Source organism: Alligator sinensis, unplaced genomic scaffold (genome assembly GCF_000455745.1).
Source record: "Alligator sinensis unplaced genomic scaffold, ASM45574v1 scaffold337_1, whole genome shotgun sequence".
Classification (NCBI taxonomy): domain Eukaryota; kingdom Metazoa; phylum Chordata; order Crocodylia; family Alligatoridae; genus Alligator; species Alligator sinensis.
In genome coordinates this window covers 117,228-141,261 of record NW_005841927.1, presented here as the reverse complement: position 1 = coordinate 141,261, position 24,034 = coordinate 117,228, and the positions used below count along the sequence as shown (strand labels likewise).

The 24,034-nt window shown below is 60.1% G+C and overlaps 4 protein-coding genes across 5 annotated transcripts in view; 3 read left to right on the top strand and 1 right to left on the bottom strand.

The window, feature by feature from the left end:
• Positions 1-4,286: 4,286 nt before the first annotated feature.
• On the top strand, positions 4,287-11,818 carry LOC102368773 (digestive cysteine proteinase 2-like). The gene is made up of 11 exons (XM_006019225.3): positions 4,287-4,338; positions 4,849-4,908; positions 6,322-6,414; positions 7,074-7,246; positions 7,651-7,891; positions 9,012-9,213; positions 9,590-9,783; positions 10,091-10,182; positions 10,295-10,453; positions 10,754-10,943; positions 11,292-11,818. The coding sequence occupies exons 1-11, from the start codon at positions 4,299-4,301 to the stop codon at positions 11,477-11,479; spliced, it is 1,632 nt and encodes a 543-aa protein (XP_006019287.1). The 5' UTR covers positions 4,287-4,298; the 3' UTR covers positions 11,480-11,818.
• Positions 11,819-13,772: 1,954 nt separating this feature from the next.
• FCN3 (ficolin 3) lies at positions 13,773-19,387 on the top strand. Of its 2 annotated transcripts, none has more exons than XM_025198753.1 (8): positions 13,773-13,941; positions 14,108-14,236; positions 14,692-14,745; positions 14,978-15,022; positions 15,645-15,814; positions 16,181-16,310; positions 17,347-17,481; positions 17,966-19,387. In XM_025198753.1, exons 1-8 carry the CDS (start codon positions 13,839-13,841, stop codon positions 18,211-18,213), a joined length of 1,014 nt encoding a protein of 337 aa, XP_025054538.1. In that variant the 5' UTR covers positions 13,773-13,838; the 3' UTR covers positions 18,214-19,387. The 2 variants fall into 2 exon arrangements, with proteins under 2 accessions (XP_025054538.1, XP_014373271.1); XM_014517785.2 differs by having other exon boundaries at positions 13,779-13,941; positions 14,126-14,236; positions 15,687-15,814.
• Positions 19,388-21,476: 2,089 nt separating this feature from the next.
• On the bottom strand, positions 21,477-23,702 carry LOC102368266 (heat shock 70 kDa protein 1A-like). The gene is given in 2 exon segments (XM_014517859.2): positions 21,477-21,654; positions 21,657-23,702. Coding segments are annotated over 2 exon segments (1,848 nt in total). The 5' UTR covers positions 23,416-23,702; the 3' UTR covers positions 21,477-21,565.
• A 150-nt stretch (positions 23,703-23,852) lies between these two features.
• FAM76A (family with sequence similarity 76 member A) overlaps positions 23,853-24,034 on the top strand; it is a 15,393-nt gene continuing 15,211 nt past the window's right edge. The window contains exon 1 of the mRNA XM_006019360.3: positions 23,853-23,874. Within this exon, the coding sequence (XP_006019422.1) occupies positions 23,853-23,874 (22 nt within the window). The remainder of the gene's footprint in view (positions 23,875-24,034) is intronic.

Below are 24,034 nucleotides of genomic sequence, written 5' to 3'. Positions count from 1 at the left end.
CGTTAAGGCTTCTAAAGCGCCCTGTAACCCATGGCTCAGAGGCACTAAACCAGGGTAATCCACCACCTGCACCGCGCCGTCCCTTCTGGCGGTAGGAGCAAGGCCTCGCTGCTACACGGCCCCGGCTGCGGCGGTACCAGCCTGCTCCCCTGAGGCTCGAGAGACATGGCCAAAGCCAGGGACCAGACGTGGGCTTGCATGCTGCGCCTGTGAAACAAGGACCAGCGAGGGCATCTCTCTTCCCGTCCCTAGCACCCAATGCCTGCAGCAGTACCAGCACGGCTCCCCTGGACCCGGGCAGGCACTGGCCTCGTGTCTGTTCCCCTGGGGACGGCCGCGGCTCGGGGTCTCCCTTGACCCCCCAGCTCAGACGCCCTCATTCCCACTGCTCCACTTGCACGGCTGCAGAGACGCTGCCTCGCTCCTGCAAGACGGACCCATGCCTCCCTGACCTATCCATCCAGCCATCCCCATCCCCTCTCCCTAGAGAGGCAGGGAACCTCTGCTGGGCTCAGCTCCCCTCTGTGAAGGCGAGAGAGCTCACACCACCGGAGAACCAGCTCCAGCCGCTGGAGAAGCCCCGTCTCTGATGCCCCTCACCTGCCTCTCGGCCAGCGAACGCCTGGGTGCAGCAGCAAGCAGGGGCAGAAGGGAGGTCCTGGGGTGGGCACAGGGTTTCAAGGTGTCTGGGCCCTTACGTGGGCTTGGCTCCTAACTTGCTTCTTTTCAGGGCATTTGAAGCTTGCCCAGGATACAGGAGGAGGCTGCTAGACAAGGCTTCTCTGCTGAGCAAACAAACTGGGGGCACTCAGCAGCTGCTGCTGCGTCTCCTTTAAGGGAGCCCCAGACCCCACACCAGGTCTCCGTCCAGCCTGCTAATCGCCCCCGCTAATCACCCCATATATCCTTGGGATATAATTAGCCAGGGCAATTAAGTCAATGGTAGAAGCACCCTGCTGGGCTTAAGATACAGAGAGATCAGAGTGGGCAGGGGGTCAGCCAGACCAATCTGCTACGGGTACCACCAGCGGTACACATTAACGATTGATTATAATTACTTTAAATGCCAAAAAATTGCTGGCGGTAGTTAAAGTTGAACCGAACAACGTGCTGGTGGTACCTAAGGTTGTATCATTTTCAAGTGGTGCTGCGCACACTGTCGGCGTCCGGGAGCCGCTGAGCTAGAGGATGTAGCAGAGAGCTCAGGAAAGGAGCAGTTTCTCATCTAAGGAGGGTGGTGTTTTTGTGACCGAGTCCCCTGAGCAATACGCTGTATCGCGTCGTGCGAACCCTCCGAGCAGAGGAAGCCAGATGCCACCTGCAAAGAAATGAAGCGTTTGCTCGGGGAGCTCGTATATATTTCCTTCTTGGTAGCTGCTCCGAGACAGAGCTCGAGCTCTCCTCAGGAGCCCTGCTCCTCTCCGTGAGAGACAAGGGGAGGGTGCAGGGGAGCCGGGGGCATCCTGCGAGCTGGTGAACGAAGAAGCCCTGAGACCCGGGGAGAGACCCTGCCAAGCCTGCGCCTGGCTTTGTGTGCACCTGGGAACTCGCTGCTGGCAGGTGCTGAGATGGCTGGGCTGCCTTGGGGGCCTTTTCCCGAGGCTTTAGCTCGGTGCAGCGTGCGCCCATCAGCAGAAATTGGTTTTGGGGGCACCGCTCCAGAAGCAGGCCTGGGTTGTATCTGGAGACAAACCCGCCCGCGTGAACCTGGGTTAACCACCCAGGCTTGGCTAGCTGATTCCAGGGGTGCATCTCCTGAAGCACCCCAAATCGGACACCAGCCCCTTGCTAGGGCAGCCCAATGCTCGCAGCTGCTCTGGGGAGGTGTCTCTCCGGCACGCCTGGCTGGGCTGTCACGCTGACAAACCCAGGGCTGTGGTGTCGGCAAGCCCTTGACTGCGGGATCGTCTCTGTCACGGCTCACTGATGGGTCTTGAGATGACTTAAGAGGCCAGTCCTCCACCACAGATGTGTGTGTGACCCAGGGACATGCTGGGAACGAGGTCTGGGCTTGGGAAGGAGTTTGCTCGGCAGGGACCTAGGGAGGCTCTGCAGCGCAGGGCAGGATCCCTGGGAATCTCTTCCCATGTCTCTGCTGGGTACTGATGTCTCCTGCTCAGTCTCCTGAGGACTGAAGCCCTTTCGAGCCAAGTCTTGGCACTTGGCGTGGGGAGTTCATCTGACTGTGACGCTAGACCAGATCTTCTCTTGCTCCCCTGCAGCCCCATGAAACTGCACTGTTTTGCACTGAGATGCTTGATCCTTTGGCGAGGTCCAGTGCCTAGCACTGAATCGGCTTCGAAAGGATACCGTTGTGCTGCGAGCTCCAGGGAAACCTTTGGCCGGCGGAAGTTTTTAATGCTCGGCTGAAGGCTGGCCTAGATGGAGAGCTATAGGGGGGAGGTCTGGGGGCTAAGAAAGGCAGGCTGAGCAGATTGCCCTTTTATATCTGTTGGCAGTGAGATGGATAGGAGTGGGAAAGACCCCGCGTGAATAGGCCAAAAGGCACTATCGTGCAGACGACCGGACCCGACCTCTGTTCTACATCCCGAGCGCCTGCCTCGCCCGTGGCTGTGGGATGCCGGAGGGGTGTTGTGGCTAACGCTACGGGCTGGGGTGGGAGCAGCCGCAGCCGGTCCCGTGCAGCCCCTGCGTACATGAAGGCCACGTCTCCCTGAGGTTGGTTTCACCTTCGCCCCCGTTGTCCCCGGGCTGCTGTGATCTGCAGGCCCCGCGGCCCCGGGCTGCTCTTTCTCCGTAGACCCGGCTTTGCAAAGCTCTGCAGCTCCTGCCGCTCAGCGCGATGAACAGCTGAAGTGGGACTCGGGGGGGCTCAGTCCTCCCACTGCTGTAACGCAAGAGCCCATCTGTCTCTGCCTCGAGAAACTGTAAAAAATATCTTCAGGAAAACCAGCCCAGTGCTTGCTGCTGCATCTAATCCCCATAGCTTCCTGGCTGCCAGGGACAGATGGAGTGAGACCGGGATCCAGATCCCTCACCGAGCTGGATCCTGATGCAGGCTAGGCATGAGCTTTCTGAAGAGGTATCAAATAAGTTAGCGGAGGATCTGGGTGTCTGGTCCCCTTCCCGCAGCTGCACCTACCATCTCCTGTCTTGGCATTAGCATGTCAGCTCCTTGCGGGATGGGACGTACAGCTCCTAGCACAAAGGCGCTCCATTTTCTTGTGCTCGGGTGGTATGAATGAAGGAGCATCAGTTGCTGGGGTGCTCTTTCCAGCAGTGCTCAGGTGTCTAGTTAAAATCCACTGGTCTGTGGACTTCTTCCAGCCCTACCCCCAGGGAACGGCGCAGAATTGGGCCTGAAGGTGTGTAACGAGAGCTTCGGCCGAAGACCGGGGTACAGCGACCGACTGGGCTGTTTCGGACTCCGGAGGAATGCACTGACTCAGCTGGCGCACGAGGCGCTTGCTCTTAGCCTTGAACCCGCTCGGAGATGAAGCAAAGCGGTGAGCGGGCTCGTTTGCAAATGGTGTTCCTTCCCTGTGTTTCATTAAACTTATTTATTCAGCTTATCAACCTTTCCCTTTCCTCCACCGAACCCTCAACCCAAAGAATTGGCCCGATGAAATAAAGCACTGGGAGGTCTCGGACTTGCACAGCCAGCCTCTGCCTCTCCCTTCAGGAAAGGGAGAGGGTTTGGGCAGAGTCCAGGCGTGCGGGCTTGGAGCTCAGGCAGCTCCGTTTCCAAAAGGGAGTATGTGTTTAGTGTCCATCTCGGCAGGCAGCCGTGGGGTGTCTAACCGCGGACCCACTCCCCCGCCCCCGGGGACGGCCTTTACAATGCAAGCCTGCCTTGGCAGAAGCTGGTTTGGGGGCCAGGGAGGTGATGGGCCCTGGGATGATGCTGTCCGTTGGCCTCTGAGGTCCAGCCTTCAAAGCAACGATTATGCCGGGAGACATGCGAGGCAGGATCTTGGAGGGGCAACGCAATGGGGAGACCCCATCATCTCTTTGCCAGTGGTGCCCGTCGCTGCAGTGTTTAACCGGGTGTGTCCGGGGGGGCTTCATGGCACAGAGCTGAGCAAACCCAGTGCAGCCCAGCCCGCTTCTGCAGCCAGGGGTGCAAGCTGCAGTGCACACGTGCTCCCCACTGGAAACCCCCCCCAGCCAGTGGGTGAGGGAAGACCAAGCCCTGCCTCTCCGAATTAATTGACAGGTATTGCCCCACCCATAGCAAGGGACTGGCCTGCTCCATTGGTCAGCGGAGCACCAGGGATTTGCATCCAGGCTCTTATTAAAGGTGGCCCTGGGGAGGCTTGCTGTGGCTGGCTGCAAGGATGGGGCTGCTGATCCTCTTGCTATGGAGCACTTTGCTAGGTGAGTTGAGCTCCCTGTTCTGCCCCTTCTCCCAGCTGAAGTCAATGGGATTGGGAGGGCTGCTGAATTGGCAAGGGTGCCCAGTGCCTGGGGGGACCTGCCCCATGCATGGCCAAGGGCTCCCAATCTCTCATTGGGATGTTGGGGTTCCCCAATCTGTGCCACTGACCCACGCCCTCAAAATCCAGCCTGGCCTCAAGCAGAGCAAATGCAACTGTGGGGTGTAGGGTGTTCTGGGTCAGCTGGGGTAGAGGCAGTGCAGACAGGGGGCTAAGGGGCCAGGCATGAGCATGTGTTACAAGGGGAGCCCTCAGTGCAGCGAGCCTGGGAGTCCCTTCGCAATGGGTCATGCACACAACCTGGCATCCCCCAGCAGTGGTGGGGTCTGGTGTGATGGAGATGCCCTCCAGCTCCTCCATCGAAGTCGCTCGGTGCTGGGCTGCTCCGAACGCCTATCGTCGCGGGGAGCGGGGAGCTGGGCTTGCAACACGGAGGTCCTTTCCCTTCCAGGAGCAGCGTGCAGGCTGCAGGAGAAGGCCCCCACGTTTGGAGAGGTCTATCACGTGACAGGTAATGCTCCAGCTGTGGGTTTGGTTTGGTGTGACCCGGGAGGGTGCAGCTGTGTCTGGGCTAGCGCTGCACCTGGGAGGCTTCATTCACCCTTGCAAATTGCTTGGGTTGGAAGGTGGAGGCCTCTGCCTCCCCCCGTGCCAAATTATCTGCCCCTTTTAATGGACTTACCTGCTCTTCTCCCCTGCGGTATCCTCAGTGGGACTCGTGGTGGAGACAAACTTCCCCCTTCTGCGCTGATGGGTCAAGCCCAGCCTTGAAAAGCACATGTGGCGGGCCAGTAGGGGGCGCTCCTGCGTGGAGCCGCCCACCTCCCTGCGCCGCCCACCTCCCAGGCTCCGAGTGCCTCCCTTGGGGTGCCTCCCGTCCGGCCGACCCCTTCCCTGGAGCACACCCGCTAGCCTGGGGTTCCCGCTGCCACCATCCAAGGCTCTGGACTCACTTCTGGCTCTGCGCACCTTGGAGAACACAGGCCTGATCGTCCAATGGGTGCTAGACCCAATACAAGCACTTGGGGCACTTCCCCAAGTCAGGGGCTGATTAGGAAGCCTCCCTTAGTCCACAGACCTAAGGGGCCTCCTTGGCATAATTTAGACCCACCCCTCAATAAGTCTCCCACACCGGTCACAAAGGAGAACTTTATTGATGACGGGGGTAGGGCGGAAACAGGGTAAACAGTAGAGCAATGTCAGAGGAATATCAGAGGAATCCCATCGAGCAAACCAGGGTGGCTGAGGTAGCCGTTTAAACACGCATCTGAGTTACTGAAGCTAAATATCTGATCGGATCTCTAGTAGGTTACTCACTCGCATCGTCCAGAGGTGGTTGTTGTTTCCTCTGGAGGCAGGGCACTCTTGCAGCATGCGGTGATGAGGAGAGAGCCAGGTTCAGATTCACCTGGATGACCGCATGGCTAATGGCTGCCCTTCTTCCTGGCCCAGGCCTTTTTATCCCCTCTCTGACCTCAGCCGCCCGGTCCCATCGAAGCTGCCAATACTGGCCACAAGCCGACCAATCTCCCAAGCATCCCTGGCTACCTGGGCCCGTGCACAGGACCGGGCTTTTCCCCCCTGCCCAGGTGACCAGAGCATTCAGGCCCCAAGCTTTTGTCATGTAGACAAGGTGGGAGATCCCCGCCCTGAGGGATTCAACACCAGCCTCTCAGGCTGGCAGAGACAGGTCTCGGGAGAGGGGCACCGACGGTGGCATTTCTGCCACAGCACAGTCCCAGGCTCGGGACCAGAGGAAGGCTCTGCGTTCCCCCAGGCGAGGGGAAGCCCTGCCCCACCTCCCAGGCTGGCGCTGCCCAGCTTGGAAAGACCCTCTCCGAGGCACCCTTCTCTGCAAAGAGGCGCTCGCTCGCTCTGGGGCAGGCTCTGGCTGACCTGCCTCCTGCCCTTTTGTGTCTGGCAGGGGTCCTTCACCTGCCCTACGCTGAAATCAAGGAGCCCTTCGAAGCCTGGTACAACCTGAGCGGGAAGCAGAGCCGGATCCAGTACTACAACGGTGAGTGACCTGGGCAGGGAAGCAGCATCGTCCTCTGGCTTCTGGGTTCAGCTGCACCGCGGGGCACCCCCAGGGCATCCAGCTCTGTGGGTACGTGTCTGCAGGGGGGTGCATGGCAGAGCAGGGGGGGCAAGTCCTCTCTGAGGCTACAGCGTGCAGGTTTGGGGTGAAACCCTTGCTCAGACCTGTGCCCCCGTCTGCAGCGTGACCTCCAAGCAGGTGCCTGCGGGGTTTGGTCATCAGCCTAGGCAGGATAGTGCTGGGGGGACCAGGGGACCCCACGTCTGGCCCATCGGGGACCAACGTGGCCGGCACCGTGGGCAGCCCCCTTGGACCTGCGCCGGCTGAAATGACCAGGGGTCTGCCTGCAGCAGCTGGAGGGCAGCTTTGGGCCCGAGTCAGGAGCTGGGCTCAAATGTGCCCCCCTGGGGTATTAAGCTCCTTTCCACTGCTGCACACTCCTCTAGAGAAGCCTGGTGTGTCCTCATGAGTGTGAGGACCAAGCAGGACCCCTCGGATCAGAGCAACGCCTGCCTCCATTCATCTTCCCCTCACTTTCCAGAGGTGCTCAGGACCCCTGGCCACCGTTCCCCGATGCGGCATCCGAGGCAGGGGAGCTCTGGTAATGCCTTGCCCTCCTTGGGCATCTCCTCTTCCAGGGCAGGTGATCACGTACCAGTTTGGGGCTGTGGGGCCCTTCGGGGCCAGCTTTAAGGTGACCCCAGAAACCACCGAGACGGAGGTGAACGTGCGGAAGTGCTTCCGAGTCAACGGCACCGACCAGTACCTCATCACCCCGCAGAGCATCTTCCCCAGCCTGGACGGCTTCAAGGTGAGCCCCCATCTCAGGGGACTGGATGAGGGACCAGGCAAACGGGCCAGCAGCTTGGAGAACGGGCTCCTTGGCTGGCTCTTGCCCTGCTCCACCCCAGCTGGGGACAGCGGCCAGCTGCACCCTGGCCGTGGACTTGCAAGCTGAATCCAGCCCTGCGCTGGAGTCGAGGCAAGTCCAGGGAGCTTGTCCATGGGTGCTCAAGAGAAGGGACTGCAGCCAGTCCTTCCCCGTCCCCCGTGCACACACCAGCAAGGGCTAGGGAAGTTCACAGCCCCTCTGCCTGGAGGAACATGTGGACGTGGGCTGCCCCGTGGCTAACTGGAGATTTCCCGCGGTTCAACCTCTCTTGTTCATGCCTACAGTCCTCCCCCTTGCTCAGTCCCCCCATGCTGTCTCCCCAGCCCGTGCGAGAGGAGTACTACCAGGGGCAGCTGTGCCGCGTGTGGCAGAACGTGTCCTACTGGGGCCGGAAGAAGAACCTGTACACGCTGTGGGTGGCCAGCTCGGCCGAGGGCCCCATGCCCGTGCACTACGAGATGCATGGGTTCAACACCCTGCTGGGCTCCCACTACGACAAGTACGAGATCGACTACACCGGCTTCTCCCGCAAGTTCCCAGCCGGGGTCTTCAGCCTCCCCCGTGGTGAGTGCGCTACAGTCCTGCTCATCCCACGCCTCGGAGCGCAGCATCGGTTGTGATCGCACATGCTGGGCATGCGATACCGGGACCACGCTGAGTCCAATGTCACCTGGGAGGGGGTGGAAATAAATGTTCTCTGAACATCTGCACTTCAGTGCGTTGCTTTAGTGGAAAGAGAGCAGGTGAGCCCTGAGTTTTTTTGAATTTCTCAGCCTCACCCTGTTGATATTGCCTGGCCAAATTGCTTCTGCTTCGCCTTGTGTCATTGTAGAAAGTTGCTATGATTTGGAGATATATATATATATATTTTAAAGGCCTTGAGGGAAACATGGTTTAGACCCTAAATTATATTTCTTTCAACTCATCAGAGCTGCTGGGCACATTATTTGCAAAGTCCTTCTCCTCCAAAGGACTCCCCATGAAAATCATGGTCACGCCTGGCCACATCCCGCCCAAATGGCAAGCAAAGCAGTAGTTCATCCCCTGGTGCCTGAGTGTCCCCTTGCACGGGGGGGCCTGTGTCCTTGAGCAGCATAGTCTCTTATTGCAAGCTCATGGTGAGCTTGCCCCTCCTAGCAAGATGTGTGTCCTCAGATGAGGGGTCTCCTCTTGTTCGGCCGGCTCTACTGCAGTCTGTGTGTACCAGCTGCACCCAGGCTGGCTAACCTCCGCGCCGATGCCACGTTCCCGGTGCCTCGGTTTGACTGAGCTGGACACCGATGCCAAACTGCCCTGACTGATCCATGGGGCCACGTCTGGGGAGATGAGGGCATTATTAGCACATGCATCTGCGACGGCTGCCTTTGGGGGCACGCTAAGAAGCCCCTTGGCATGTCCTGCGTGATAGCAATGCTGCTTCCATTCCAGCCTCCGAACCCCGCGGGCTTGAACTTGAACTGGACAAGGTACAAGAGGGGCTTTTTCCAGCCCCAAGTGCTGAGCCTGGCATGAGACCGGGGGGGAAGGCTAGCTGCTGAACGGAGACAACAGCAGTGGCCGGTTGGGATCAGGAGAGGCACAGTGGTGCATGATGACGTTTGGCTTGGGATTGTCCCTGTCCATAGCTGGTGTCTGATCCATGTCCGAGTCCACCCCCTGATGGTCCCTTGCACCCGTGTCTTAGGGATCACGTGCGAGCACTGGCCAGGGGCTGGGCCGGAGCATTGGATCATGGCGAACCCCATGCAGGAGTTTGTTGGGCGCAGCGGCGATGCAGACCGAGCCCATCACCACCTCTTCCACCATTACCAGGAGAAGTTTGGGAAGCGCTACAGCGGCGAGAAGGAGCTGGAGCACCGGAAGCATGCCTTCATCCACAACATGAGGCACGGGCTGGGGGCATCCCCTTCATCTTGAAGGGATGCAGGGTGGCTGCTCAGCGTGCGCGGGGCTGGGGGCCGACTGCCCTCGGTGTGTCCCCGGCATCCCCTTCATCTTGAAGGGATGCAGGGTGGCTGCTCAGCGTGCGCGGGGGCTGGGGGCCGACTGCCCTCGGCGTGTCCCCTAGCAGCCCACGGGCCCTGGCCCAGATCCTGTCCTGGGCTCTTTGCTGGGCTGAGCTTTGAGAAGCTGAAACCTCAGCAGGTGCAAATCAAGAGCTTCCCTTATCCATGCCCATATGGGAGCCTGGGGTCTTCACAGGGCTACTAGCAGTCAGGCGGGTGGTCCCATGGGCCCTCTCCCTCCTCTCGCCACCCCCAGGTACGTGCACTCCAAGAACCGGGCCAACCTGCCCTACAAGCTGGCGCTGAACCACCTGGCCGACCGCACGCCGGAGGAGATGGCCGTGCTGCGGGGGCGGCTGAAGAGCGGGGCGCGCAACAACGGACATCCCTTCCCAGCGCACCGGTATCGGCGCCTCATCCTGCCCGAGAGCCTGGACTGGCGGCTGTACGGTGAGCGAGCCTGGCGTGGCCCTAACCGCGGGCGGATCTAGCATTTTGAAAAGGGACTAAGACATCCGTCTCCCTGGAACAACCAGTCCCCAGATGGGGTCGAGTCTCCTGCTCCCTCCCCTTGTCTGACCTACCGCCTCGGGCAGGACCAGCATCTGCTCTGGGTTGCAGGTGCCGGCCCGGGCAGGGTTGGTGACCCGCTGGAGGAGGGGGGTCTCCGCAGAGCCATCCCCTCCCGATCCGATGCTGGAAGCATTGAGCGCATCTCCAAAGCAAGCTCACGCTGGTCTCGCCTCTCACTGCCCAGGCGCCGTGACCCCCGTGAAGGACCAGGCCGTGTGCGGCTCTTGCTGGAGCTTTGCAACCACAGGGGCCTTGGAGGGGGCCCTCTTCCTCCAGGTGAGACGGGCACCTGGGAGGAGAGGGGAGTAGGGTGGGCAGGGCACTGGCCAGGTTGAGCTGGGCTTCTCGCCTGGGAGCCCACCATCCCCTTCTCCCTGCCCCTCCCCAGACCGGCGAGCTGACCCCCCTGTCCCAGCAAGCGCTGATCGACTGCTCCTGGGGCTTTGGGAACCAAGCCTGCGACGGGGGCGAGGAGTGGCAGGCCTACGAGTGGATCATGAAGCACGGCATCGCCAGCGCCGAGTCCTACGGGCCATACCTGGGCCAGGTGAGTCTGGGGCCGGAGGAGAGAGCCAGCCATTCCTCTGCAAAGCCCTGTCGCGTGCTGCAACGCTGCTGGGAGCGGGGCTGTGAAAGGGGCCTGAGCACTAGATCGGGGGGTGCTCTGATGGCTCCAGGATGCACGTGGGCCACGAATGCTGCCGTGCACTAATGTGCATGGATAACTCCATGCAAGGGAGCAGCCCGTCTGCAGCTCTGCGGTGGGACTTAGCGCTGCCATCAGCAACCAGGCAAATTGGGGGAACTCAGATCCGTCCCCTGGGTCTTCCACCCATTTCCCTTCCAGAATGGGTACTGCCATTCCAACCAGTCTGAGCCCGTCGCCAGAGTAGCCAGTTATGTCAACGTGGCCCTCGGCAATGCCACGGCCTTGAAAGCTGCTCTCTACAAGCACGGCCCCGTGGCCGTGAACATCGACGCCTCCCACAAGTCCTTCGCCTTCTACTCCAGCGGTGTCTACTATGAGCCTGCCTGCGGTGAGCCTGGGTCTGCCGGGGCGGGGGGTCCTGGACAAGCCCTGGGGACGTGCCACGGCAGCTCTGCTGATGCTCGCCGGGGATGAGCCTGGTAGCGGATCTGCAGACCAGCGGGGCAGGGGCTCTGCCCCGTCGGGGGACAGGAGGCCATCTATTGTATGGAGCAGACATGCCAGTCTGTACAATAATGCAGATCCTAGGGCTGGGGCTTGGCACGGGAGGCGGCTGGCAGCTTCCCCTCCACGCAGGGACCCCGGTCGGCACCTGCACCAGTGGCCAGTGTTGACGTCGGCCAAGCAGACGTCCCTTGTAGTAGAATAAGACTTTCTCTCCCTTCCTTTTCCCTAGGCAATGGGCTCAATGAGCTGGACCACGCCGTGCTGGCTGTGGGCTACGGGGTGCTGCAGGGGGACAGCTACTGGCTCGTCAAGAACTCCTGGTCCACGTACTGGGGCAACGACGGCTACATCCTCATGTCCATGAAGGACAACAACTGTGGGGTGGCCACCGCGGCCACCTACCCCCTCCTGGATTGATCAGCAGTGCCTGACATGCTGCCCACCGGCGTGGCCTGTGTCTCCCCCACGTAGTGGGTATTCCTGGGTTCGCTGCATCTAGTCCCCTGCAGCCACACGTAACTGCAGAGGAAGAGCCCTCGGGGCTGGGGACTGTGTGGGTCGTGTCGCAAAGCCTAACCCGACCTAATGAACCTAATAGCACGTGAAGCGGCACCGGGGTGGCAAGCCCCAGACTCCAAATCAGGGCCTCAGGATGCTGATGCGAGGGCTGCAGTGCTAGGACCTCTGCTTCCTACCAAGAGGCACGAAGTGCTGTCCTGGGGACATGCATGTGACCGATCTAGCAATAAATGTAATGGGGAAAAAACACCCGGTTTGTTGGGGTGTGTCTGGAGTGGGGGTCAGTGAGTCCTGGGAGCCACCCTACCATGTCCCCCTTCCTCCCAGGGGTCTCATAGTTGGAAGGGACTCGGGGTTACCTCCAGCCAGCCTGGCCCCATGGGTCTGCAGAGTCTGGCCCTGGCTGTGGGCATTGCCTTGCCCTCTGGAGAAGGGTGCTGGCAAGGGCACAAGCTGGGAGGAAGCCCTGCCTTGCTGGTGGAGACTGCTTCATGGGGCGGTGGAGCGGATACCATCTGGGAGCTGGGATCAAAGGACCTTCTGCCGAGCTATAATGGGGGCAGGCAGCTGGGGGGTCAGCACTGGTGCTGAGCTGTCTGGGGAGCTGACCCCCATTTACCAGCAGCCGTGGGAGCGCAGAGGCTGGAGCCAGCGCTCTGCCGGGAGCCCCGGTGGGCAGCGCGGCGAGTCCACGGGATGAGTTCTTCCCAGTGCTCAGCCCAGCTCTGCCATCCTTGCAGGGGCCGGGCCTGCAGACAAAGCCTCGTCCCCTGAGCTCTCCCCCCAGGCCCCGGGAACGTGGGACGAGTGTGGGTGAGAGCCTTGCAACCAGCTGCAGGGCAGACTCGGGCCCGGAGCGGGCTGCCCTAGACCTGGCACCCCCGGGGATGGTAACTGGGCAGGCTTGGGAACAGGAGCGGGAAGGAGGCTAGTGGTTAGAGCAAGAGCTGGCCCCGCAAGACTCCTGGGTCCTTCCCAGCTCTGCCGCTACCTCGTCCTGGCCTGTGGGGTGTGTTGCAGCTGCTCCGTGCCCCTTTCTCCTGCTCTGGGAGCTGAAGACACAATGTCCTCGGGCTGCGCTTCCCGGCGGCTCGGAGCCGTGAACAGCCCGGAGCGACCCTGGCTCTGCTGCAAAGACGAACGCCCGGGGAGGCTCTGCCCGGCGCAGGCTGCCAGATGCACTAAACCAACCCAGGGGCAGGCTGGGGGTGGCTTTGCCTTGCATGCTCGAGCCTAGGAGCAGGGCGCTGCAGAAGGTGCCCCCAGGGTCTGCTCCAATCCAGCTCAGGTTCCCTGGCCTTGCAGTGAGACGGCAGCAGCAGGGAGCTCCCCACACCCGTCAAGTGACAGCCACGTTTTCTAGCAGCAATCGTGGCAGGACACGTGTGGGACCCACCTGGTCCAGGTTGTGGCAGTGCACCGGTGCTTGGGGGGCTGCAGCCCTGGCTTCCCCCCGCCCACCACACCAGGACCCACCGCTGCAGTGCAGCCACCTCTGGGGCAGAGCGTGCCCACTGCCTGGAACAGCGCCACGTAACCGAGGCCGGGGAAGGGGAAGGGCCAGGCAGCGGGGGCTGGGGTTGGCAGACAGCTCCGAGGGAGGCCGTGAGCAGGTTGCACAACTCAGGTGTTTGCTTTTTCTGCATGACCGCTGTGAACCCGGAGGTTCGGAAAACTCCGCTCTTGCACCACCCGCTCACGGCTCTGGGCATTGCCCAATGCATGGGGCTGGCCACAGGGCATCCCCCCCGCCGCCCCCTTCACCGTCACTACTTAAGGGTTCAGGGCAGAGCTGCTCACGTCGGAGGTGGCAGAGGCAGGGCAGGATGGCGCTGGGGACAGGGCTGCTGTTGGCTCTGGTGCTCGGGCTGGTGGCTGGTGCTCCGCAGGGTGTCTCCGGACAGGATGCAGAGTCCAGCAGCTGCGTCCGTGAGTGGTGATGGGGACTGGAGGGGCTGCCAGGGCTGTCGGGGGTGGGGCCAGCTGGGAGCAGGGGGGTCTCAGCCTGGGGTGGGGGGGGGGGGGGCACTTCCCCCGTGAGCAGGTTGCACAACTCAGGTGTTTGCTTTTTCTGCATGACCGCTGTGAACCCGGAGGTTCGGAAAACTCCGCTCTTGCACCACCCGCTCACGGCTCTGGGCATTGCCCAATGCATGGGGCTGGCCACAGGGCATCCCCCCCGCCGCCCCCTTCACCGTCACTACTTAAGGGTTCAGGGCAGAGCTGCTCACGTCGGAGGTGGCAGAGGCAGGGCAGGATGGCGCTGGGGACAGGGCTGCTGTTGGCTCTGGTGCTCGGGCTGGTGGCTGGTGCTCCGCAGGGTGTCTCCGGACAGGATGCAGAGTCCAGCAGCTGCGTCCGTGAGTGGTGATGGGGACTGGAGGGGCTGCCAGGGCTATCGGAGGTGGTGCGAGCTGGGAGCAGGGGTGTCTCAGCCTGGGGTGGGAGCGGTGAGGGCAATTCCCAGGCCCCAGAGATCAGCAAGACAGTGCCAGGCTTTGCACGCGCTGGCCTCCCCCTGACCAGCTTCTCGGCCTCTTGCAGAGCTGAAGGACAAGACCATCTTCTTCCAGGGCCAGCCGGGGATACCGGGCGTGCCGGGCACCCACGGTGTGCCAGGGACCAGAGGAGAACCCGGGTCCCGGGGGCCCCCAGGTAAGGGGTTGCTAGCAGGGCTGAGCCAGGGGAAGTCTGGGGTTCTTGCTCTGGCTGCCTCTAGGATGGACACACGGACACCGATGAGCTGCACGGACAGAGGTTCGGTGCCAAACCACTGAGGACAAAGCGAGTCTGGGGAGCTGCATTCCCCACGTGAAGGAGAACGGGCAGTCCCCGATCAGTGTAGAGCCCCCCGCAACCGCACGGTTTGCACTGGCTTCCCCCCTCCGCCTCAATGCAGCCGAGACCCCCGTCCACAGGCAGCCGGCCTGGGACCCGCTAACTCGTCTGACCTTTGCCAGCACGCGGTCACGGCCGACCAGACCTGTGCTGAATCCGAATCCAGGACCTAGAAGCAAACTCCTCTGCCACCTGTCCAGCCTGCTGTGTCCCCGCCCGCCCCCCAGCACGGGGTCTCAAGCTTGCCCTTCTCTGGTCTCTTTTTGTCTCAGGTGAGCCAGGCCCCGTGGGCCCCCCAGGGAAGGCTGGCCCGAAAGGAGATAAAGGTAACTTGAAGGGGGGAATGGGAGGCCGGGAGGGGTCCTGGTGACACCGCGGTGCTCCCTACACATCCCCTCCAGGGTCTGGGGTCTCACCTGTGTGCTGCCTCGTCCCCTGCTCGTGGTGAGAAGAGCTGACCATCCCCTGCAGGGAGAGGAGCGAGACCGTTCTCACCCCGGGGAGGTGCGTGCATTGCCCCCCTTGCCCCGTCACACCTCTGCTCACTCTCTCCCGCAGGGGATGCGTGCAGTCTGACGGCCCCTGACAGCTGTTCCCAGACAGGTAGGTGCCTTCCTTCTCTGCTCGCTCAGCCCCCGGATGGACCCCAGGGGTTGCCGGGGCCGTCAGCCCCAGAGCCATGTGCTGAGGGCAGGGGATGCTGCAGATTAGCTAAGAGACCAGCTCCAGTAGCTGGGAGGATGGAGGAGCGCAGCTCAATACTACCAAGGTGTCCTGCCCCTTGCACACCCGCTGCCCCAGGCTCTGCCACGTGCGTCCACCCTCTGCTTCCCACGGGCTCCGGGCAGCTGTGATCGTTCCTGGTTTGCAGACCCAGAGCAACACAGGACACCAGCTAAGGCTTCCCTGAGGGCCTGTCTCTGGCATATGCACAGAGCAGCCCCGAAATGACTCATCTGGCCCTCCCCTGTGCCCTCTCTCAGCATCTGGAGGTGGGATTGCAGCTGTGCCTGGGTACAGCTAGGCTTGAGAGCAGCAGGGCTGTGGCATAGGGTGCCTGCCCTGGGCACCTCCCCTACCGCTGCAGCTCAGGGCTCTGGGTCACAGCTGGGGCAGGGTCAGCCCCAGCCACGGTGTGTGCACCCGCTGTCCCAGCCAGTATCCCCTCCCGGGACCCGGGTGCGGGAGCAGGACCTGGCTAGACTTGAGGACATCAGAGAATCAGTGACCCCCTCCCTCCTCCATCCCCCATCGCTTCCCCGGCCAGCTGCCAGGAACTGCAAGGAGCTGCTGGAGCAGGGGAATGCGCTGAGCGGGTGGTACACCATCCAGCCCCAGACGGGGAGACGGCTGACCGTCTTCTGCGACATGGAAACCGATGGCGGAGGCTGGCTGGTGAGTCCGGCTGCTGCCCCGGTGCGAGTTGGCTGGGGGAGGGAGGATGCTGGTGGGAGCGGGGCAAGGGCCTGGCTTCCAGGGGGGCTCATTAGGGTCCAAGACCAGGCAGCCAAATCTGGTCTGTTAGGCTTTCGAACTGAACCCACCAGGTCTCAGTGCTGGTGGCACCCGGTGCCCTCGGAGAACGTCATGCCTTGGGTGCAAGAGGCCTTCTGGGGTCAGCACCTGAGCTGGGGAAGGGGATCTGCAGAGCTTGCCGGGATCACCGGAAGGTCCCCTGGCCATGAGCATTGCAGCCGGCTGTATGGCGTTCAGCCCCCTTCCCCGCACGTGGCCCTTGCAGCTCTCCCCGTGCTTTGCCAGGTCTTCCAGAGGCGCCAGGACGGGTCAGTGGACTTCTACCGGGGCTGGGAGTCCTACAAGAGGGGCTTTGGGAACCACGCATCCGAGTTCTGGCTGGGCAACGACAACATCCACTTCCTCACTAGCACTGGTAAGGAGATGGAGGGGCTGCACCAGCCCCCAGGAAGGCAGGGCAAGCTGGGGGAGCTCAGGGCTGAGGCTAGAGGCTGCACTCAATGGAGCTGCCAGCTCCCTCCTGCTCCCTCTGCCTGGAGCTGGACCGTGCTGGGAAGATCCAGGAAAGCGAGGTGGCACCGGGGCATGCTCTGGGCCTCAGCATCTCCTCCACTGAGCAAGCAGCAGCAGGGGCCGGACCCTCCCCGGCGGAAAAGGCCAGTGCCAAGCTGCAGCAGGCAGGGACAAAAGGACCGTTGTAGCAGCCACCTGCAGCTGCCTCTGCCGAAGCCAAGGGCCAGCTACCAGCAGAGCCGGCTGGGTGCCGAATGCGCTGAAAAGAGTCCCAAATGGGGTTTGCAGTTGGCTAGCAAGGGCAGTTTCTAGGCGGTCTGAGGATCCATACGAGCTGGGCTGGAGCCTGTTGCATTTGTGGAGCAGCTCCATCCTTGCTATTGCCTTGTGATGCTGAGAAACACAGGAACTGCCCTGTCCTGGGTCATGCCACGGGCCCACGGTGCCCAGGCTCCTGTGTCGCACCAGATGCTGGAAGGGAATGAGCTGGCTCTGACAAGGTTTTTCTCCCCCCACCACTGTTCCTCTCCCACTTGCAGCCTCCAGCATTGGGGGTTGCTATTACCTGGGTAACAGCAGCAGCTAGGAGTCCTGCATGCAAACCAGCGCCTGCTGCCTGGGCACCGTGCAAAGGCAGAAGGAAAACGTGGCCTCTGCCCTAATCAGCTTGCAAGCATCCCCTCCGGCCAGGGACAGCGGGTAGATACAGGCAGGGAAAGGGGAGGGGGTAATGAGGCCGTCTTGGCCAGTAAGGCAGGCTGTTGTCTTGGCAACCCAGCACTTTAAGGGGTGTGAAGTTGTTTTCTGGGCATGGTGAAAAATAAGTGTCCAGCAGGCTAGTGGGGTGGGTCTGCAGTCCCCGTGGTGGCAGGGAGATATGGTGTCACCCCCACACTGCTCTGTTGGGGACTGACGCCTTGTTCTCCCTCGGGCACCAGACACGCACCACCTGCGGATCGACGCCAGGGACTTCAATGACAGCGCCACGTTTGCCACATATACCAGCTTCAAAATCCTGAGCGAGGAGGAGAAGTATGCCCTCGCCCTGGGCTCCTTCCTCAACGGTGACATGGGTGAGTCGCGAGCGAGGGCCACTGTGCGGGTGGCCTGGCACCAGCTGCCGGGCACGGTTGGCTGGGGCAGGGGTGAGCAGCTGGGCCACGGCGTGCCAGCCTGGCCTGGTGACTGTGCCATCTGGTTAGAGCAGGTGCGAGGCTATGGGACTGGTTCCACTAGTGGCTTCTCTGAGGTTTGAGCATAGGCCGTGAGGGGCAAAGGGTCTGTTGCATCTGCAATCTAGGCGTTAGGGCTGTTAAAGACAAGGGTAGCAGGGCATGAAGCCGTGGACATAAGCCACAGAGGAGAGAGCCTGGTGGGTACCGCCCCAGCAAAGAGTGCAAGACAAGCAGCTGCTCTGTGTATCAAGAGCAACCAGCAACGTAGAGGCAAGGCTCTGCTCTCACTGCAGCCAGGGGTGGCAAGCGCATCATGAGCTTGTGCATGAGAGAAAGTTCAGCCAGGCCAAACCACGTGGCATGCGTCCCCTCCCCTCTGCAGGAGACTCCTTGAGCGGACACAACAAGCTGCCGTTCTCCACGATGGACAAAGACAACGACAACTATGAGAACAGCTGCTCCATCGTCTACAAAGGCGCCTGGTGGTACGGGAAGTGCCACTCCTCCAACCTCAACGGGCTCTATCTCAAGGGGCAGCACAGCACCTTTGCCAACGGGATCAATTGGTCCGCGGGGAAGGGCTACCACTACTCCTACAAGTACGTGGACATGAAAATCAGGCCCCAGTAGGCAGAGCCTCCGGGTTTGGAGCTGCCTCTCTCCCGACGGCAGGGTGGATGCCCGGCTGGCAAACGTCCCCTTTGCTTTTAGGAGAGGCCAGCTATGCGGCAGCCTGCACTTTGGTCTTGTCCCCAGATCCTGGTGCAGGCTGATGCATCTCTCCCCCTCCACTCCCAAGTCGGGAGTCTCCCCTGCCCACACCCAGCGCCCTCCCTGGTGCAGCAAAAGCCCCTTAGCTCCCATTGCAGTCTCCTTAGCCCCAGCTCCCCTGCTGTAGGGCTCGGAGTCGCAACTCCTGGGGTCTGTTCCCACCGACTTGCTCAGTGACCCCCTTCTCGTGCCTCAGTCTCCCCAGCTGTAACCTGCAGGTGATACCATCCTGGCTCAGACCTGACTAGAGCCCAAGAAGAGGCTATGGAAATGCAAAGTCTGACTGTGCTAACAAATGCCTAACAAGTGGCCATGCAGCACCAGGCTGCTTGGAGGGGCCTGGGCAGAGGCGCTCGGTCTTTCCCTCAAGTGGGTCCCCCCCTTGCTCTCCTCTCCCTCTGGTACTCTGGGGGCTCCTGGCAGTCTGTGCGCATGGCAGTGGCTTCGAATGCAATCCCTGCACTTCTACTAAAGAGGCACCCACTGCTGCTAACCTGCTGCAGAGTCTCCCTTCTCCCCACGCTTTCCCCTGCCCCCTCTCCATGAAGCAGAAGAGCTGCTCTTGCCATTAATGAGCAGACCAGGGGCTGAGTTGTTTTCCACTCCAGCTCCTATCCTTTCCCTGAGTGCAGCCCCCCACCTTATCCCGCATGCCCACAGCTGATAGTTCAGTGCTGCAGACTTAAGGTGGAAGCAATCCTCTGTGTCTGTGCCAAGCTACTGCAGTTAAGGTCGTCTTGCTGACCTCTGCCTGGGGCTCTGCCATCGTGAGTGATAGCCTGCTTAGTGAGGACTGGGCACAGTTTCCAGCAGGGCCCAACACCCACAGCGGAGGGACTGATGTTTTTCAAGAGATCTCAGCACAAGCCCAGGCAGGGATTCCTTCCCCCGAGAGCAGCTGAGACCTAAACGGTCTGGTCCCAGCTGTGGGTGTGAGCCCATGCAGGCTGGCCCGGCTCACTGAGGCTGGTGATCGGGGCTGGGCTTCTCACTTCTCTCTCTTGCAAATAAAGTTCTGCCGTGTTTAGAACAAGTTTCCACGTGATGCTTTTTTTTTTGATCACCCGCTCGAGTATTTGCTGTTGACTCCAATGGCACAGGTCCTGTTCCGCGCCTCCAAGCCCTCTGCCCTTTGCTCCAGCCAGCTGGAAGACAAGTGATGAAAAGTCTTGCCAAACTCCCCAAAGAAGGGTGTTTCCACCCGAAAGCTTGCAAAGAACAATTTTTCCAGCTATTTAACCGGTCTAATAAAAGATCTCACATTTACCCAAAGAACCTTGTCTGCTTGTGTCCTTAGACCAACACGACTATAACCAACAACCCTTTCCAAATGCCCCTCACTGCAACAAGGGGTTGTATGCAGGACCCTAGCAACCTCTCCCCAACAGGAGCTCTGTAGGCACCCACAATAGGTACAGAGAATATGAACATCAGGATTAGGAATGGGAAGATATGCAAGTATCCTGGAATAGCAGCATGAGGTCCCAGCTCCAGGGAGGACCAACCATTCATGCCTTAGCAGGGTACCTGTTGCACTAAGAAGAACTGGTCTTCAGTACTTGAGATGCAGGAAGATCGTCCACAGGTAGGAGGATTCCCCCCATGAGAGGGCAGCATTTCACAATGTTTTCTTGTTTTCTTTCTCTTCTTGGTCCACTTTCTTTTGCGATTGGCTGGGTTGATGTTGAACGGAGGTCTTTAAGTAGTCGCAGTAGGATGCGCGCTTGAATTTACGTTCTGCAGAGGGAGAAGATCACGGAGAAGAAATAATCCGGAGCTCAGATTTCCAGGCGTTTGATTTTTGTTGAAGATAGTGAAACACAATTTTGGCCATCCGCAGCTTGCACATCACAACGCGACATGTTATACTTTGAACTTGCACTTTATAGTTTGAACTTATCACAGAGCATGGAGATTGGGTTGGGCAGTATTGTGGGTTTGGTTTGGTTTTTTTAGGGGCGTGGGAAGTGTGGTTGCCTCAAACATTTTTCATGGGTCTAATAATTTGATGCATGGAGATGCAGCAGAAGTGAAGGGAGGCAGAGCAGCTAAAGCAGTGTTTTTCAATCTTTTTTCATTTGCGGACCCCTAAAAAATGTTGAATGGAGGTGTGGAGCCCTTTTTGTTAGCGTGGGTATTCACATACTTGTGATGGATCAACTTTTGCAGACCGTTTAGGCAAGGCTGCAGACCCCCAGGGGTCCGCGGACCACAGGTTGAAAACCACAGAGGTAAAGCATCATATTTTGGGAGGGTTAAAGAGATCAGGACTGCTTAGTGGAGCAAGAAGGCAAACTAGAAAGGACTCGTGTGAAAGGAGTAATGTTCCCAGACCTGTAGAGCCACACCTGCACGACAGGCCATAATCTGGAATGGGTGGTTGTGGAATTACTCCAGATGTAGGCTAGCGTAACTGAGCTCAAACGCTGATCCTTATTCTGTTAGCTTCAACGGAGTCACTTTAGCTTTATCCAAGTGCCCCCTGCATTTGCAGCTAAAATGTTCTGATGGGTGAGATCATGCTACGTTATCCTTGGAAAAGGACAGATTTCTTACTGCAGTGGTGGGCGAACCATGGTTCATGAGCAGCATTTTGCTCCCTGAGAGTTTAAATGTGGGCCCTGGAGAAAGAGCAGCAGTCTGATGCCGTGCACAGATCACAGGCTCTGGGGCATGCATCTCTCAAAATGTTTGTGTCCTGTGGCTCTTGGTTGGGTCAAGATTTTGGCCTGCAGCTAAAAGAGCTAGGAAGTCTGGCCACTCCTGCTCCATAGGTTTGACATCAAGAGCTCACCACCTGGTCCCTGCAGTAGACAATAAGCTCAGAAACATGAACCAAGACCAGGATTCAAAAGTCCACCTTTGGCTGAAAGTCAACAGGATCCTGCTCAACCTTCTCCTAGGTTCCTTTGAAAATCCCAGCCCTTGTGCCCTGCGGCTTACTATTTGCCCATTAATCAATAATTACACCCGTACGGACAAGTGTGAGAGGCAGAATTTATTGAGGCTGATGGTTGTTAATTCGTGGAAGGGGCCCTTTATTAATTAGCTATCTTGGGTGGTAAATCCAGGGCCCAAACAGCATCCAGCAAGCCCAGCTAGGACTTCCTAAGGGTAGATCACAGTGGTGGTTTGGGTAAACTGGACGGTCCAGCTGCAAGTGGTGACCACAAACTTATTCGGCCTTTTCCTGTTGATCCTTGCTGCGCTACTACCGAGGGACTTCGGTCCCGACACTGATGGTCCCGAGACCATCTTCATTGGCCCTGACCTCCTCTTTTTCAGCCATCTGGCTGGACTCAGCCAGGAGAAAGCCTGCTGGCACTTCTCCACCATCTTCTTCTTGGCTTGCAAGGTGAGGTAGCACAGGATGTCTTCCGAGGTTCGCTTCACGCTGAAAACGCAGGACTGGAGGTAATTCTTGGTGACCAGCTTCCACTTCTGCGCCCTGTCTTCTGCTTGGTATTTCTCATGGTCCGCCGCTAGCTTCTGCAGCTCGTCCCTGCTCAGCCGCCCCTTACGGGCATCAACAGCGATCGCGCTAGCGTTGCTAGAAGCCTTGTCCCGGGCGAACACTGTCAGGATGCCATCCGCGTTGATGTAGAAGGTCACCTCCACCAACAGCATGCCGCGAGGGACAGGGCAAAGGCCCTTCAAGAGGAAAGAGCCAAGGAGGTGGTTTTCCTCGGTGGTCGCCCCCTCCCCTTCATAGGCTCGGATGATGAGGTCAGGCTGGTGGTCGTCAAATGTGGTGAAGGTCCGGGTGACCACAACGGGAACGGCCGAGCGGCGTTTGATCAGGGTGTGCATCTTCCCTATGCCTGCCTCGATCCCCAGGGACAGGGATGCTATATCCAAGGCAAGCAAGCTCCGGGTGACCTGTGACTTGTCCTGCATGAGGATGGCAGCCTGGACAGCTGCCCCAGAGACCACGGCTTCCTCAGGATTAAGGCTTCTGTTCAGCTGCCGGCCTGCAAAGAAATCCTGGAGCAGCTGCTGGATCTTGGGGATGCGGGTGGAGGCGCCGACCAGGATCACATCGTGGATCTGGGCTTGGCTTAGACCTGCATCCTGCAGCGCCCTGTCTACAAGCTCCAGAGTCCTCTGGAAGAGGCCGGCACACAGCTCCTCAAACTGGGCCCGGGTGATGTCTGCATGGAAGTCGATCCCTTCGTACAGGCCGTCCAGGCGGACGCTGGCTTTCCCGTTGGAAGACAGCAGGCGCTTGGCTGCCTCGCAGGCCGTCCTGAGCCTCCATACAGCTCTCCTGTCCTGGCCGATGTTCTCCCGATGCTTTTGAAAGAAGTCATCTACGAAGAAGCTCACCAGGCGGTTATCGAAATCATCTCCGCCGAGGCAGGTGTCACCCGCCGTGGCCCTCACCTCAATGATGCCCCCATCCATGGTGAAAACAGAGACGCTGAAGGATCCTCCACCCAAGTCGAAGATGAGCCCGTTGCGTGCCTTGCTGCTAGGGTTGTCTAAGCCGTAGGCCAGGGCAGCTGCTGTCGTCTCGTTGAGGATCCTCACTGCGTTGAGGCCAGCAATGGTTGCGGCGTCTTTGGTGGCCTGGCGCTGGGAGTCGTTGAAGTGAGCCGGCACCGTGATAACGGCGTGGGTGACGGGATGTCCCACGTAAGCCTCCGCCATCTCCTTTAGGTGGCCCAGCACCATGGCAGAGATCTCCTCGGGGGAAAAAGCCTTCTTCTTGCCCTGGTAAGACACTTGCACCCGGGGCTTCTCCTTCGCTCTCACGACCTGGAAAGGCCAGAAGGCCACCTCTGCCCGCACAGCTGGATCCTCGGAGCTGCGGCCAATCAAGCGCTTGGCGCTGAATACGGTGTTCGGCGCGTTGAGGGCCGCACGGTTCTTAGCCTCCTCTCCCATCGTCCTCCCGGTCTCGGTGAAAGCCACGCAGCTGGGCACGGCGCGGGCGCCCCGGTCGTCGCGGATTATTTCTACCGTGCCGTCCCGAAAGAGCGCCACGCAGGATTTCGTGGTACCCAAATCGATGCCAATTGCGGGTCGTTTCAGCGCCGGCGGGGGTGACCGCTTCTGCATGGTGGCAAGAGGGAGTCTCGTCGGCGGCTACAGGCGAGGAACTTCATCAGTCCCTAAGGAAGGTCTGGTTTCCCTCACGAGGGCCGGCGAGCTGTCCAGCGCATGAGGCGTCTCCTCTGCAGGGCTGCCGGTAGCCCCGTCCCCAGGACCTGGGCTAGACGCCCTTCTTCTCGGCTGCCTCCCTCGATCGATGCCATCGGCGGCCGTTGCACGTGCAGCAGTGACTTCACAACAGATGTCACAACGGGAATGGGAGCCTGCGGCCAATCGTGGCTCTATCTGGTTTACCATGCAAGGGTCTTCTGTTGGCTGTAGCAACCTCACCCCCCCCCCCCCCCCCCCCCCCCCCCGCCCCGGGGCGGCGGCGGCGGGGGCGAGAAATGTGATCCCTCCTGTTAAGCCCGAGCTCGGTTCCTAAACTGCACCCGGAGAGGGACATGATGGAGATCGACGCCTCACGTGAGAACGAGGCGGTTTGGCACTTTCGGAGCCGACCGGACCCCTGGAAGTCACTTAAAAATAAAACCCTCTTGATCCAGAGTTTGAATGTGCTTTTTTCTTGAGGGGGGTGGGGAAGAGACACGGGGGTGTGTGACACTAGGATGTGTGTGACATGGGG